At 44.0% G+C, this 14,645-nt stretch overlaps 1 protein-coding gene across 10 annotated transcripts in view; it reads right to left on the minus strand.

Annotated features, from left to right (window-relative positions):
• Positions 1 to 4,721: 4,721 nt before the first annotated feature.
• PTGES3 (prostaglandin E synthase 3) overlaps positions 4,722 to 14,645 on the minus strand; it is a 17,983-nt gene continuing 8,059 nt past the window's right edge. For 2 of the 10 annotated variants that reach the window (XM_021706197.1, XM_021706198.1), the window contains 6 exons: positions 12,435 to 12,548; positions 12,229 to 12,298; positions 11,470 to 11,568; positions 9,797 to 9,886; positions 6,171 to 6,195; positions 4,722 to 5,866 (listed from right to left, as the gene is read on the minus strand). In XM_021706197.1, coding sequence (XP_021561872.1) covers positions 5,847 to 5,866; positions 6,171 to 6,195; positions 9,797 to 9,886; positions 11,470 to 11,568; positions 12,229 to 12,298; positions 12,435 to 12,548 — 418 coding nt within the window. In that variant the 3' untranslated portion in view covers positions 4,722 to 5,846. Of the gene's footprint in view, positions 5,867 to 6,166; positions 6,196 to 6,920; positions 6,984 to 9,796; positions 9,887 to 11,469; positions 11,569 to 12,228; positions 12,299 to 12,434; positions 12,549 to 14,645 lie in introns of all 10 variants that reach the window. The other 8 variants (XM_021706194.1, XM_008072563.1, XM_021706193.1 and 5 more) reach the window with 8 other exon arrangements.

The raw sequence follows: 14,645 nt of genomic DNA on the forward strand, positions 1-14,645 counted from the left end.
CCGGAGCCCAATGGGTCAAGGCTGCGGTGGCCGGGAGCGGCCACTGCACTCCAGTCTGGGTGACAGTGAGACTCCAACTCAAAAAAGAAAAAAAATTGCTAAGTCCTACACCTACCCCCAACCTCACCCCTAGTTCTGTTCTCTCTCTCTTTAATCACCTCTCTTCAAGCACCTTCTCATGCTTGGTACAATAATTATAGAGCCATAAGCAAAAAACTTTACTGAGTTTTTTTTTTTTTTTTTTGAGTTGGAGTCTTACTCTGTCGCCCAGACTGGAGTGCAGTGGCCGCTCCCAGGGAACTGCAGCCTCAACCTGCTGGGCTCCGATGATCCTTCCGCCTCAGCCTTCCGAGTAGCTGGAACTACAGGCACGTTACCACGCCCGGCTCATTTTGATTTATTGTACAGATGAGGGCTCGCCAAGTTGCCCAGGCAGGTCTCGAACCCACGGACTCGGGCAATTCACTCACCTCAGCCTCACAAAGGCGCAGGATTACAGGCTGTGCCACTGAGCCTGGCTGAGTATTATTATTAATGGGCTCTCACTCTTCCCAAGCTGGAGCGCACATGGTGGTACAATCATATCTCACTGCAGCTTCAAGCTCTGGGCCTCAAGTGATCATCTCACCGTCCTACCAAAGCAGTGAGACTAAGAGTGTGAATCACCACATAGGCTCTAGTTGTGTTTACTGAATTATCTTAGCATACAAGTTCATTACCACTATTTCTCAAAATTCCTGCTAAACAAATTAAAATTAGACCACAACTAAAATGGCAGACAGAAACATTCATGCTACTATAGCAACTGATCACCCCAACCCACTCTCTTTGGAAATAGCTGTTTGGGAAACGTAATATAGCAACAGTATATTATTTATCAAAATTGATGAAAAAATGCTTTCTCCACCGTGTATCTAAACTTAAAACTTTAAAATTGATCCTACAGTAACTAAGTCCTCTTAGAATAATTTTCTTTTTTTTTTGAGTTGAAGTCTCACTGTGTTGCCCAGACTGGAGTGCAGTGGCATGCTCCCAGCCACCGCAGCCTTGACTTCTTGGGCTCCGGAGATCCTTCTGCCTCAGTGGCTGGAACTACAGGCGTGCACTACCACATCTGGCTAATTTTTTTATTTATTGCAGAGATAAGGACTCGCCAAGTTGCCCAGGCAGGTCTCGAACCCGCAGGCTCAGGCAATCCACTCACCTCAGCCTCCCAAAGCCCGCGATTACAGGCTGAGCCATGGAGCCCGGCTAATATTTTTTTTAAGTTAGAATCTCACTGTTGGCTACACTGGAGTGCAATGGGACATTCATGGCCACTGCAGCCTTGACCTGCTGAGTTCAATCCTTCTACCTCAGTCTTCCAAGTTGCTGGAACTATAGACACATGCCACCATGCCCGGCTAGTTTTTGTGACTTACTATAGAGACAAGGTCTCACCAAGTTGTCCAGGTTGTTCTCTCAGGCAATCCTCACACTTTCACCTCCCAGAGTGCTGGGATTACAGGCATGAGCCACCACACCCAGGCTACTAAAGAATTATAGTTCATATTTGAGATTACAAATACCTCTCAATGATTTGGTCTGTATCAATTCATCCTTTACCAGAATTTTTTTTTTTTTGAGTTGGCAGCTCAATCTGTCACCAAGGTTGGAAGTGCAGTGAGTGGCACGCTCACAGCCACCACAGCCTTGACGGGCTGGGCTCAGGTAATCCTCCCAAGTAGCTGAACTACAGGAACGCACAATGCCTGGCTAATTTTTTTATTTATTGTAGAGATAAGTTCTCACCAAGTTGCCCAGGCTGGTCTTGAACATGTGGGCTCAGGCAATCCTCTCACCTTGGCCTCTCAAAGTGTTGGGACTGAAGGTCTGTCTGGCCAGGAAATGTTAACAGAAGCTGAGGTTAGAAGGATCAGGTGCCATATACATGACTGAATAAAGGTTGATCAAATCCTATCCAGGCACTTGAACACCAAACAGATTTTTTTTTTTTTTGAGTCGCAGTCTCACTCCATCGCCCAGACTGGAGTGCAGTGGCACGTTTCCAACCACCGCACCCTCCACCTGTTGGGCTCCGGTGATCCTTCTGCCTCAGCCTTCCAAGTAGCCGGAACTACAGGAGCATGCTACCACGCCCGGCTAGTTGATGTTATTTCAGAGACGAGGTCTCACCAAGTTGTCCGGTGGATCTCAAACCCGCGGGCTCAGGCAATCCTCTCACCTTGGCTTCTCAAAGTGTTGGGACTGAAGGCCTGTCTGGCCAGTAAATGTTAACAGAAGCTAAGGTTAGAAGGATCAGGTGCCTCTCGCCTCGGCCTCTCCAAGTGCTGGGATTACAGGCTAAACCACCAAGCCTGGCCACAAAACAGATTTTTTTTTTGAGTTGGAGTCTTACTCTGTCACCCAGACTGGAGTGCAGTAGTTGCTCCCAGCCACTGGAGCCTCGAACTGCTGGGCTCCAGCGATCCTTCTGCCTCAGCCTTCCAAGTAGCTGGAACTACAGTCGCGCGCTACCGCAGCCTGCTAAATTTTGATTTATTGTAGAGAGGAGGTTTCATCAAGTTGCCCAGGCGGGTCTCAAACCCACAGGCTCAGGCAATCCACTCATCTCAGCCTCCCAAAGTGCTGGGATTATAGGCTGAGCCACTGAGCCCAGCCCAAAATAGATTTTTAATATAATCTAGGAGAAATGACAGAATCAGAAATCCAACAAGCTATGTATGAGTCAGTCTCACTGTCACCCAGACTGGAATACAGTGACAAGATCATGGCTCACATGACAGCTTTGACTTTCTGCTTCCTCTTCAGCCTTCAGAATAGCTAGGGCTACAGGCTCATGCCACCACACCTGGCTAGTTTGTTTTTTGTTGTAGAGTCAAGGTCTATGTTGCCAAGAGTGTTCTCAAACTCCTGGGCTCAAGCAATCCTCCTGTCTTGTCCTCCCAAAGTGCTGGGATTACAGGCAAGAGCCACTGTGCTTGGCGCCCCCAGGTTATATTTTCTTAATGTCCTAACTGCAGCTTAATACTAATCCAATAAATCCTTAATGAATTAACGTTCAAAACTGACAAAGTTTTTTCTAAAAAACGAAATGGGAGTCAGGTGTGGTGGCTCACGCCTGTAGTACCACCACTTTGGGAGGCTGAGGTGGTGATCGAAATGAGCTTGAGCAACATGGTGAGACTTTTGTCTCTACAATAAAAAAACCCAAACGAGGGCCGGCCTCCGTGGCTCACCCCGTAATCCCAGCACTTTGGGAGGCCAAGGTGAGTGGATTGCCTGAGTCTGCAGGTTCGAGACCCGCCCGGGCAACTTGGCAAGACCTCGCCTCTACAATAAAATAAAAAACTAGCTGGGTGTGGTAGTGCACGCCTGTAGTTCAAACTACTTGGAAGGCCGAGGCAGAAGGATCGCTGGAGCCCAACAGGTTGAAGCTGCGGTGGCTGGGAGCGTGCCACTGCACTCCAGTGTGGGTGACAGAGTGAGACTCCAAGTTTAAAAAAAAACAAAACACCCACAAATGAAATAGGAAGAATTTTTTTTTTTAACATTATAAAGATGTGGGGTACAATTCAGGGTTAGGCATATAAACGTTGATTATGCAGGTACCCTTGTTGAAATATAGGAGGGTCTTTAAGTAATTTTCATCCTGAAGTTAAGAACTACACGTCATACTGACATGATGGTTTTGTTTTTTTTTTGGAGTCAGAGTCTCACTCTGTTGCCCATGCTGGAATGCAGTGGCATGCTCATGGCCACTGCAGCCTCGACCTGCTGGGCTCAGGCAATCCTCCCACGTATCTGGGACTACAGGCAAGCACCACCACACTCGGCTAATCTTATTTTATTATAGAGTCAAGGTCTTGCGTCAAGTTTCCCAGGTGGATCTAAAACTCCTGGGCTCTGGCAATCCTCTTGCCTCCACCTCCCAAGATTCTAGGATTACAGGTGTGAGCCACCACACCTGTATGATGCCTTTTGCGTGCTCCAAAGAAAGGAGACTAATATCTAGGGCTTTGTGGGTTTGAGACCTACCTGAGCAATTTGGTGAGACCTCGTCTCTACAATCAATCAAAAATTAGCCGGGCCTGGTAGCGTGCGCCTGTAGTTCTGGCTACTTGAAAGGCTAGGCAGAAGGACAGTTGGAGTCCAGCAGGTCGAGGCTGTGGTGGCCAGGAGCATGCTACTGCATTCCAGTCTGCGTGACAGAGTGAAACTCCAACTCAAAAATAAATAAATAAATAAAAATTGGGGGCTTTGTGGTAATTGTATTCCCTTAACAGGGTCAGGATCCAAGCTACACAACAATGTAACAGAACAGCTGAATGCCAAGTGTTATGACCAGGGCCTGGGAAAAATAGGAAAGGCTTTTTAGTTCAAGCATTTTAGAAATAAAAAGTTTTGGCAATCATCCTGAACACAGCCATACACAACAGAGGAAGAAAAATATGACATTTCACCTTTTAACCCCCTATGATACACTATGCATATCTACTAGTGCACTTCCCATCTATCAAGTTTCCTGCCCTCCAGCCTAGGATATGAGCTCCCTCCCTGAGCACAGTCATCACCTGAAGGGTATCACCAGCACTTTCACTCTACCAGCAGAGGTCCTGAATATCCGATATAAAGTGCTGAAATACAAAGCATGTCTATTGCTATCACAAACACAGTAGCTCTGAGGGAATGAAAACTGCCAAAATGCAGAAGCTCAAAGATTTAGGAGGACAACACGTTTAGTTTTATTTCAATCAAATCACAACACTTTCTTTTCCAGCTGCTGCAAAGTGCATCTACAATTTTGTTACAGATCCACTTTAAAAAGGTTTCCTGTGACATTACAGCAAGCCTCTTTCTTCCAGAGGAATAATCCCAATTCTTCCTCAAATAAAAATAAAAACTCCATTCCAGTAAGTGGTAAATACATAAAATTACAGTAAGCCAGACACTTAAAAGGACAGCCATGAAGTCTTCCAACAGTTTATTAGAAAGAATGTAGACATTTAAAAAAATCCCCACTGTCATGAACATAAATTGAGGTTTTCAGCCCTGGTATAAGCTGAATCAAAAAAAGAAATAAAAAATTCCAATAGTGTATTAACATTTTTTTTCACTCATTTGCCATACTGACAGTGCAAATACAAATCTGGTCTAAATGTACAGACTCTCAAGCAACAATGTACAGCTTTCTTTGTCCTCCATGCTAAGAGATGTAAAAGCTTAAGGGCTGAATAATACCAAATGTATAGGCTTCAAAAACCATCTAAGTTAGGGCATTCACTAGTTTTAGCTAAGATACATCTGGAACACTGACAAGTGATCACTTACATACAATAATGTGAAGTAAATCTTTTGAAAAATAAACTTCAGTGAACAACCCTGAAGGATACACCAGAGGACCAGCAGGTTACCAGTTTAAGGTATCAGCCAATTTGTTTTAGTCACTTTTGAGTCCATGTTCTAAAACCTAAAACTCAGTACTCTTTCCCTAAGCTGAGCGTTTCCTATCATGTCAGTATCTATGTTACAAAGAAAGGAGACTTAGGTGAAATGTGTTTATCACAACTGTTGCATCAATTGCCTAGGACCTCAACAGTTTCATGGAAATCTGGGAAATGTTCATGCATAAGGTTATTGCCTTAGCTGACTTAAAATTGCCCCATACAATGGTACATTATCAACCCTTAGTGAAGCCTTTTAAAAAACAAAACAGGTTGAAAAATGGGTTAAAGGAGGCAAATACAGCATCTGCCTTTAGAGCTATCAACTCAGGAATTCTCTCAATTATGAAATCTTGCAGAAGTTATTTTTCTTTCTCAAAATCCAGGTGACGACAATATTCCTTACTCCAGATCTGGCATTTCTGAAAGAATTTAAAAAACATTATTATGAAGTACAAGGAAATTATCTACCAATTTTAATGTCTTATAGGAAAAGCAGTCAAAAATAGAAGTACACAGTTCCCTAGTGAATTAAATGGTTGTCTTACTATCTCAAATCATTCACATTTCTGCTTTGGCTATTTAGCTGAGGCCATAGAGAAATCATTATTTTTCTTCCAGGAATAGTCAAAAAGTTAGCATCTCTATTTGAGAGACCAGTCTCTGATGTGAATCATCACTGTATAAACATACCCTTTACATATATATATTTATACACATACTTACTTTCGTCATCACTGTCTTGTGAATCCTTCAGAAAGAGAAATAAAAAAAAGTTACAAAGATTCATCAAATATTCCTCTGCTAACTGAACAGTTTGCCTGGGACTTTAATCACTGGACTTATAACCAGGTTTATCTAAGGTGAATGGATGTATAACTCAGGATATCTTCTTATAAAAATTGGGGAGTGCCTTTTGGTGAGAATTTAGCCCACCCTTCAAAAACCTCTCTAAGTTTTCCTCTTCTCTCTTGGCATTCAATAAAGGAGGGGAAAAATGGCTCAATACAATGGAATGAATAGTTAAAAGACAATGAACTTGAATCGTAGCCGATTCATTAGTCCAAGTATTTTCCAAACTGCATTAAGTAACTTTCTGGAAGATGTTACCAGGATGCCAGAAGGGGAAATGTTGAAAAAGGGCTTCAGTACAGTCTCCTCTTATAGATTCACAATGTGCATCTGTTTATTAGTCTCTAACCAATCTTGTTATAAAGCCTATTTAACTTACTTTCTCAGTCAAAATAATCCCTAAACTAACACATAATTGTGCATTTAGGAATGGTTCACATTACACCAGTTTCCTAGTAGGCATTGATTACTCAAAAATGAGCAATTTTATAAACTGCTTTTCCCTATTTTTTTAGGAGGAAAAGAAAGACGAGGAAAAAAAAAAATCTTGGATCTATAAAACCACGTATAAAGACATAATTTCTTACTATCCAAATAAACAGAAAAAAGAATTTATAGACTTACATCATCTGCTCCATCTACTTCTGGTAAATCTACATCCTCATCACCACCCATGTTGTTCATCATCTATTTGAAGTGTAAAAATTAGTTTTAGAAGTGATGTTAATTTAGGCCCTAATTATCAGGTTGTATGCTTCAGAATAAACTTTAAGTATGTCATAGAGTTCCACAAATAAAAAACGCAAAATAAACTTAAGAACCTCCCCTTCTGGAAAAGGTAGATTATATGTAATTACACAAAATCCTGAAAATCTATAGGGAAATTAAGGCTAAGTTTTCCCTAAGGAAAACTGAAGTTATTAAAATACATCCAGCAAGATATTGATGTATGCGAGAAATTAAAATAGAAATTCTGAATAGTGGGTTACTTCTGGTGGCCAAGGAAAAGAATGAGATTCATTTGTAGCTGCTCTTGTATATACACAATGAACTGGGAGTCCACTTCCATGAAGTACTAATTTTTCAGCTTTAACTGTTTATAATCAGAAAGTAGTATTTTTTTTTCTTGAGTCAAGGTCTCACTCTGTTGCCCAGGTTGGAGTGTAGTGGCACGCTCACGGCCACCACAGCCTCTACCTGCTGGGCTCAGGTGACCCTTCTGCCTCAGTCTTCCAAGTAGCTGGAATCACAGGTATGCACCACCATGCCTGGCTAATTTTTTGATTTATTGTAGAGACAAGATCTCACCAAGTTGCCCAGGCTGGTCTCGAACCCCTGGACTCAGGCAATCCTCTCGCCCTGGCCTCCCAAAGTGCTGGGATTATAGATTTGAGCCACTGCGCCCGGCTAGCAAGTATATTATTGAAGAGACAAAAGTAACAAAGACTAAACTATGATCAGACGAGGAAGGACTTATCTCCTCTAGTTGAACTTTTGTAAAGAAAAGTATTTGCATCACTGCGTAAATAACAAAAAGCAAAGACTTTAAAAGTACATGATTGCTTAGACTTCAGAACTGGAAAGGGTCTTAAAAAGATAGCATGTCATACATATAATGGAATGCATTCAGCCTTTAAAATAATGTATTATGCTGGGCTCGGTGGCTCAGCCTGTAATCCCGCGCCTTTGGGAGGCTGAGGTGAGTGGATTGCCTGAGCCCGCGGGTTCGAGACCCGCCTGGGCAGGCGAGACCTCATCTCTACAATAAATCAAAAAAAAAATTAGCCGGGTGTGGTAGCGCACGCCTGTAGTTCCAGCTCCTTGGAAGGCTGAGGCGGAAGGATCGCCGGAGCCCAGCAGGTCGAGGCTGCAGTGGCCGGGAGTGGCCACTGCGCTCCAGTCTGGGCAACCGAGTGAGACTCCAACTCAAAAAAAAAAAAAAAAAAAAGTATTATTCAGCCTTAAAAAAAAATCTTGCCTTTTATGTAACAACACGGATGACCCTGGAGAACATTTTGCTAAGTGAAATAAGTCAATCACAGGACAAAAACTCAATGATTCCACTCATTAAAATATGGAAAATAGTCAAATACACAGAAACAGAATAGAATGGTAGTTGCCAGGAGCCAGGGAAAAAGAAAGGTAATAATTTCTACAATTCAACTAGGTATAAAGTTCCAATTATACAAAGTGAATAGTTTCAGAAATCTGCTTTGTGCCTACAGTGCACTTAAAAATTTGCTAACAGATTCACGACCAGCAAATTTTCCACTCTCCTAATATTTGAAAGTGGATAAAAACTTAAAAAATCTGAAACTGGGCTGGGCTTAGTGGCTCAGTCTGTAAACCCAGCACTCTGGGAGGCCGAGGCAAGTGGATTGCCTGAGCCCATGGGTTCGAGACCAGAATGGGTAACTTGAAGAGACCTCGTCTCCACAATAAAATAAACAACAGCCAGCCGTGGTAGCACGCACCAAGTTTCAGCTACTTGGAAGGCTGAGATGGAAGAATCACCAGAGCCTATAGCAGGTCAACGCTGGGGTGACAGTGAGCGTGCGTGTCACTGCACTCCAGTCTGGGCAAAGGATTGAGACTCCAACTCAAAAAAAAAAAAAAACAAACAAAAAAACTGGTTGACACAAACTTCTGTTGTTAAGCACTTTGGGAGGCCGAGGTGAGAGGACTGCCTGAGTCCAAGGGTTAGAGACCAGCCTGGGTGACATGGTGAAACCTAATCTCTACAATACACAAACAAACGAACAAAAAAGCCAGACAAGCTGGGCTTGGTGGCTCAGCCTGTAATCCTACGCCTTTGGGAGGCTGAGGTGAGTGGACTGCCTGAGCCCGCAGGTTCAAGACCCGCCTGGGCAACTTGGCGAGTCCTCATCTCTACAATAAATCAAAAAATTAGCCAGGTGGGGTAGCACACACCTGTAGTTCCAGCTACTCGGAAGGCTTAGGCAGAAGGATCGCCAGAGCCCAGCAGGTCGCAGCTGCGGGGCCGGGAGTGTGCCACTGCACTCCAGTCTGGGCTACAGAATGAGACTCCAACTCAAAATAATAAAAAAAAGTCATATTTGGTCTTACTGCAGAATAGTCTTAAAAATAAAATGGGCCGGGCTCGGTGGCTCAGCCTATAATCCCACGCCTTTCGGAGGCTGAGGTGAGTGGATTGCCTGAGCCCGTGGGTTCGAGACCCACCTGGGCAACTTGGTGAGACCTCATCTCTACAATAAATCAAAATGAGCTGGGTGTGGTAGCACGCGCCTGTAGCTCCAGCTACTCAGAAGGCTGAGGCAGAAGGATCAATGGAGCCCAGTAGGTCAAGGCTATGGTGGCTGGGAGCGGAGTGAGACTCCAACTCAAAAAAAAAAAATAAAATAATAAATAAATAAATAAAATGGATTATCATAAATACCATTAGGTACTTAAAACGAATTTAAATGGACAATGTAGACATGTACCGTGAAATGGAGGGGGGTGCATTTAAAGGTACTCACCTCAGAGAAGCGATCAAAATTAGACATGTCTTCATCTGAATCATCTTCCCAGTCTTTCCAATTATTGAAGTCCACACTAAGCCAATTAAGCTATAGATCAATACAAACATCACCCTATGATTAGGTCAACTTGCACTTAGCATGTGCTTTAACACTACGTTTTTTTTCTTTAGAGATAAGCGTCTTGCTATTTTTCCCAGGCTAAGCTGTAGTGGCTATTCACAGGCACAACCCCACTGGTGATCAGCACAGTTTTGACCTCCATTTCTGATGGAGGGCTACTTTACTTTCCTTAAGCAACATGATGGTCCCCGGTCCCCCTGCTCCTGGGAGGAAACTGTAGCAATGCTGAACTTAATGTGAACTCTCAGATCAGCATAGTGCACTACAGTCCAAAACTCCTGGGATCAAGCAATCATCCCTCCTCAGCCTCCCAAGTAACTGGGACTATAGGCACACACCTGACAAGACTACATTTTTTGAACTATGAATTCATACCCATCAGTAAGGCATGTTAACTAGCACACAAAAGACTAAAATAGAAAATTCAGTGTGAAATCAAATGCAGTAATGATAAATAAAAGTTTCACAAAATTTCTTTCAAAATTGTTAAACAGGCCAGGTTCGATGGCACAGCCCGTCATTCCAGCACTTTGGGAGGCCAAGGTGAGTGGACTGCCTGAGCCTGTGAGTTCAAAACCCACCCAGGAGCTGGGCTCGGTGGCTCAGCCTGTAATCCTGCGCCTTTGGGAGGCTGAGGTGAGTGGATTTCCTGAGCCCGCGGGTTTGGGACCCGCCTGGGCAGTGAGACCTCATCTCTACAATAAATCAAAAAAATCAGCCGGGCATGGTAGCGCATGCCTGTAATTCCGGCTATTTGGAAGGCTGAGGCGGAAGGATCGCGGGACCCCAGCAGGCTGAGGCTGCAGTGGCCAGGAGCGGCTACTGCACTCCAGTCTGGGTGACAGAGTGAGACTCCAACTCAAAAAAAAAAACAAAAAAACAAAACAAAAAAAAAAAACCCCACCCAGGCAACTTGGCAAGACCTCATCCCTACAATAAATCAAAAACTCGCCAGGCGTGGTAGCATGCGCCTGTAGTTCCGGCTACTTGGAAGGCTGAAGTGGAAGGATCACCAGAGCCCAACAGGTCGAGGCGGCAGTGGACAGGAGCACGCCACTGCACTCTAGTGGGGGCGAGGGAGTGAGACGCCAACATAAAAAAAAAAAAAGTTAACAGTTAAACAGTAAAAACTCATTGGTAAGAACTATTCTCCGCCAGGTGCGGTGGCTCACGCCTATAATCCCAACACTTTGGGAGTCTGTAGGTTAGAGACCTGCCTGGGTAACTTGGTGAGACCGCAACTCTACAATAAATCAAAAGTTAGCTGGGTGTGGTGGTGTATGCTTGTAGTTCCAGCTACTTGGAAGGCTGAGGCAGAAGGACCAACAGGTCAAGGCTGCAGTGGCCATGAGCATGTCACTGCACTCCAGTCTGGGTGACAGAGTGAGACTCCAACTCAAAAAAAACAAAACAAAACAAAAAGACAAAATACAGAACATGAGGCTATATATTTAGTTATAAAACAAAAATATTGCATTTCTTACATCAAACAATTGCATCTTTTGTTACTTAAAATAATCAAACTTTCCAATAAAGAAAATGAAACCTACCTTCGCCCTTTCTTTTGTTAACCTTGGCCATGACTGGCCAGACTCTCCTTTTCGTAAACAACACAAAATCGATCTGTCCGTTCTTTTATGCTTGGAATCCTGAAAACAAGAGTACCATCACTCCTTTTATCTCTCCAGTATCGCTACACAGTAGAAAACAGTGACATTTCTCACCTCCATCTCACTTCTGTGCACGAACAGTCCACAGATGAGGCAAGACCTCATCTCTACAATAAATCAAAAAATTAGCCGGGCATGGTAGCGCGCCTGTAGTTCCAGCTAACTTGGAAAGCTGAGGCGGAAGGATCGCCAGAGTCCAGCAGGTTGAGGCTGCGGTGGCCGGGAGTGGCCACTGCACTCCAGCCTGGGTTACGGAGTGAGACTCCAACTTAAAAAAAAAAAAAATTAGCCAGGCATGGTGGTGCACGCCTGCAGTTCCAGCTACTTGGAATGCTGGGGCAGAAGGATCACCTGAGCACAGGTTAAGGCTGCGGTGGTCGTGAGCGTGCCACTGCGCTCCAGCCTGGGCAACAGAATAAGACTCCAACTCAAAAAACAAATAAATAAATGTATTGTAGAGTCAAAGTCTTGCCAGGCTGCCCAGGTTGGTCTCAAGTCCCTGAGCTCAGGCGAGTGAGACTCTGACTCAAAAAAAAAAAATCACCAAAAAACAGAATTAGTGCTTACTGTGAAAGAGTGCTTGAAGAATGTCAATTTCCTCATGATTTAAATTGGGATTAAAATATCAAGACTACTTACATTTGGATCAATACAGTGAAAAAGATCAATTTCATTTAAATGTTTAAAATTATCACTTCCTCCAAGACAGCTGTATAAGAAAAAGAAAAGAAATAAGCATCTTCAAAGACGAAAACAATAATAACCTCAGTTTAAAAAAAAGCAAACCAAAGTCATTAAGTTATCTTAATAAGCATTTTACCCAATAATATAACATGGTAATTTACCTGAACGTAAGTTTGGATTTTTCAAAATTTACATTAACATCTTTACTGTCTTCAACACAAAATTCAATGAAGACATAGTCCCTTCGATCGTACCACTTTGCAGAAGCAGGCTGCCTACAAAGAGATAAAGGAGACAAAGTCAAGCTGGAATTCATTAACTGAATATTTATATAACCTCCAAGATTTAGCATGTAAGTAACACGTTTCTCTACTCCATTATAACATTAATTATTGTTGAGCAGTTTATTACAATTTTAAAGAGAAACTACATTTTTAACTTAATAGCTACATTCCAATTTAAAACATAGGGCCAGCCGGGCTCGGTGGCTCAGCCTGTAATCCCGTGCTTTGGGAGGCTGAGGTGAGTGGATTGCCTGAGCCCGCGGGTTTGAGACCCACCTGGGCGGGCAACTTGGCGAGACCTCATCTCTACAATAAATCAAAAAATCAGCCGGGCATGGTAGTGCATGCCTGTAATTCCAGCTACTTGGAAGGCTGAGGTGGAAGGATCACTGGAGCCTAGCAGGTCAAGGCTGCGGTGGTTGGGAGCAGCCACTGCACTCCAGTCTGGGCGACAGAGTAAGAATCCAATTAAAAAAAAAAAAAAACAACAAAAAAACAAAAACATAGGGCCCTAACAAGGTTTAGTTTCAGAATGATTCCAATTTCCTAGTAGGAAGTATTTAAAAACCTCAACAGTGCTTAAAAGATTAAAAGCATTTAGCTAACCCTGTCAAAAATTATGGTACTCCTTTAATGCCCTACTCCTAAAATTAAACTTTCCAGAAGTAATAAACCAAGAGAACGAATCCATTTTCAACTGAAATATAGTGCTCATTATCTTTACTTAATCCCAGCACTTTGGGAAGTCAACATGGGAGGGCTGCTTGAGCCCATAAGTTCAAGACCAGCCTAGGCAACATAGCAAGACCTCATGTCAATTACTATTTTTTTTTTTCTCTTTGAGTTGGAGTCTCACTCTGTCGCCCAGACTGGAGTGCAGTGGCCGCTCGCAGCCATCGCAGCCTTGACCTGCTGGACTCCGACGATCCTTTCGCCTCAGCCTTCCAAGTAGCTGGAACTGCAGGAGCGCGCTACCACACCCGGCTAATTTTTGATTTATTGTAGAGATGAGGTCTGGCCAAGTTGCCCAGGGGGGTCTCAAACCCGCGGGCTCAGGCAATCCACTCACCTCAGTCTCCCAAAGCGCGGGATTACAGGCTGAGCCACCGAGCTTGGCTTGTATCTTATTTCTGACTATACAAAGCAAGTTGGGGAATAAAGGTGGGGAGACAAGGACAGACACATCATCTGCTCTTGCTTCTTCATACCATTACCGCTACATCTTTTTTTTTTTGTGCCAGAGTCTCACTCTGTCTCCTAGGCTAGAGTGCAGTAGTTCACTGGTGGCTAGCACAGCCTCAACTTGCTGAGCCTCAGGTGATCCTTCTGCCTCAGTCTTCCAAATAGATGAACTACAGGCATGTGCCACCAAGCCCAGCTAATATTTTTTCTTTTTAACTTATTTACTGAAGAGATGAGATCCACCCCCCACCTTTTCTTGAGTCAGAGTCTCACTCTGTCACCCAAGCTGGAGTGCAGTGACACACTCACAGCCAACACAGCCTCAACCTGCTGGGCTCAGGCGATCATTCCAGCTTAACCTTCCAAGTAGCTGGAACCACATACATGCATCACCATGCCCAGCTTACTTTTTGATTGTAGAGAGGTGGTCTTGCCAAGATGCACTGCAGCTGGGCGCAGTGGCTCATGCCTGCAATCCCAGCACTTTGGGAGGCAGAGGATTGCCTAAGCTCAGGGGTTCAAGGACAGCCTGGGCAACTTGGTGAGACCTCGTCTCTAGAATCAATCAAAAACTAAGCCAGGTGTGGTAAGAGCACGCCTGTAGTTCCAGCTATTTGGAAGGCTGAGGCAGAAGAATCACAGGAGTCCAGCAGGTAGAGGCTGCAGTGGCCACGAGTGTGCCACTGCACTCTAGTCTGGGTGACAGAGTGAGACTCCAATTCAAAAAAAAAAAAAGAAGCCGGGCTCAGTGGCTCAGCCTGGGCAGTGAGACCTCATCTCTACAATAATTGAAAAAATCAGCCGGGCGTGGTAGCGCATTGCCTGTAATTCCGGTTACTCAGAAGGCTGAGGTGGAAGGATCACCGGAGCCCAGCAGGTGAGGCTGCAGTGGCCAGGAGCGGCCAC

The sequence above is a fragment of the Carlito syrichta genome, unplaced genomic scaffold (assembly GCF_000164805.1).
Source record: "Carlito syrichta isolate Samal-C Ts95f unplaced genomic scaffold, Tarsius_syrichta-2.0.1 Scaffold315337, whole genome shotgun sequence".
Lineage (NCBI taxonomy): Eukaryota > Metazoa > Chordata > Mammalia > Primates > Tarsiidae > Carlito > Carlito syrichta.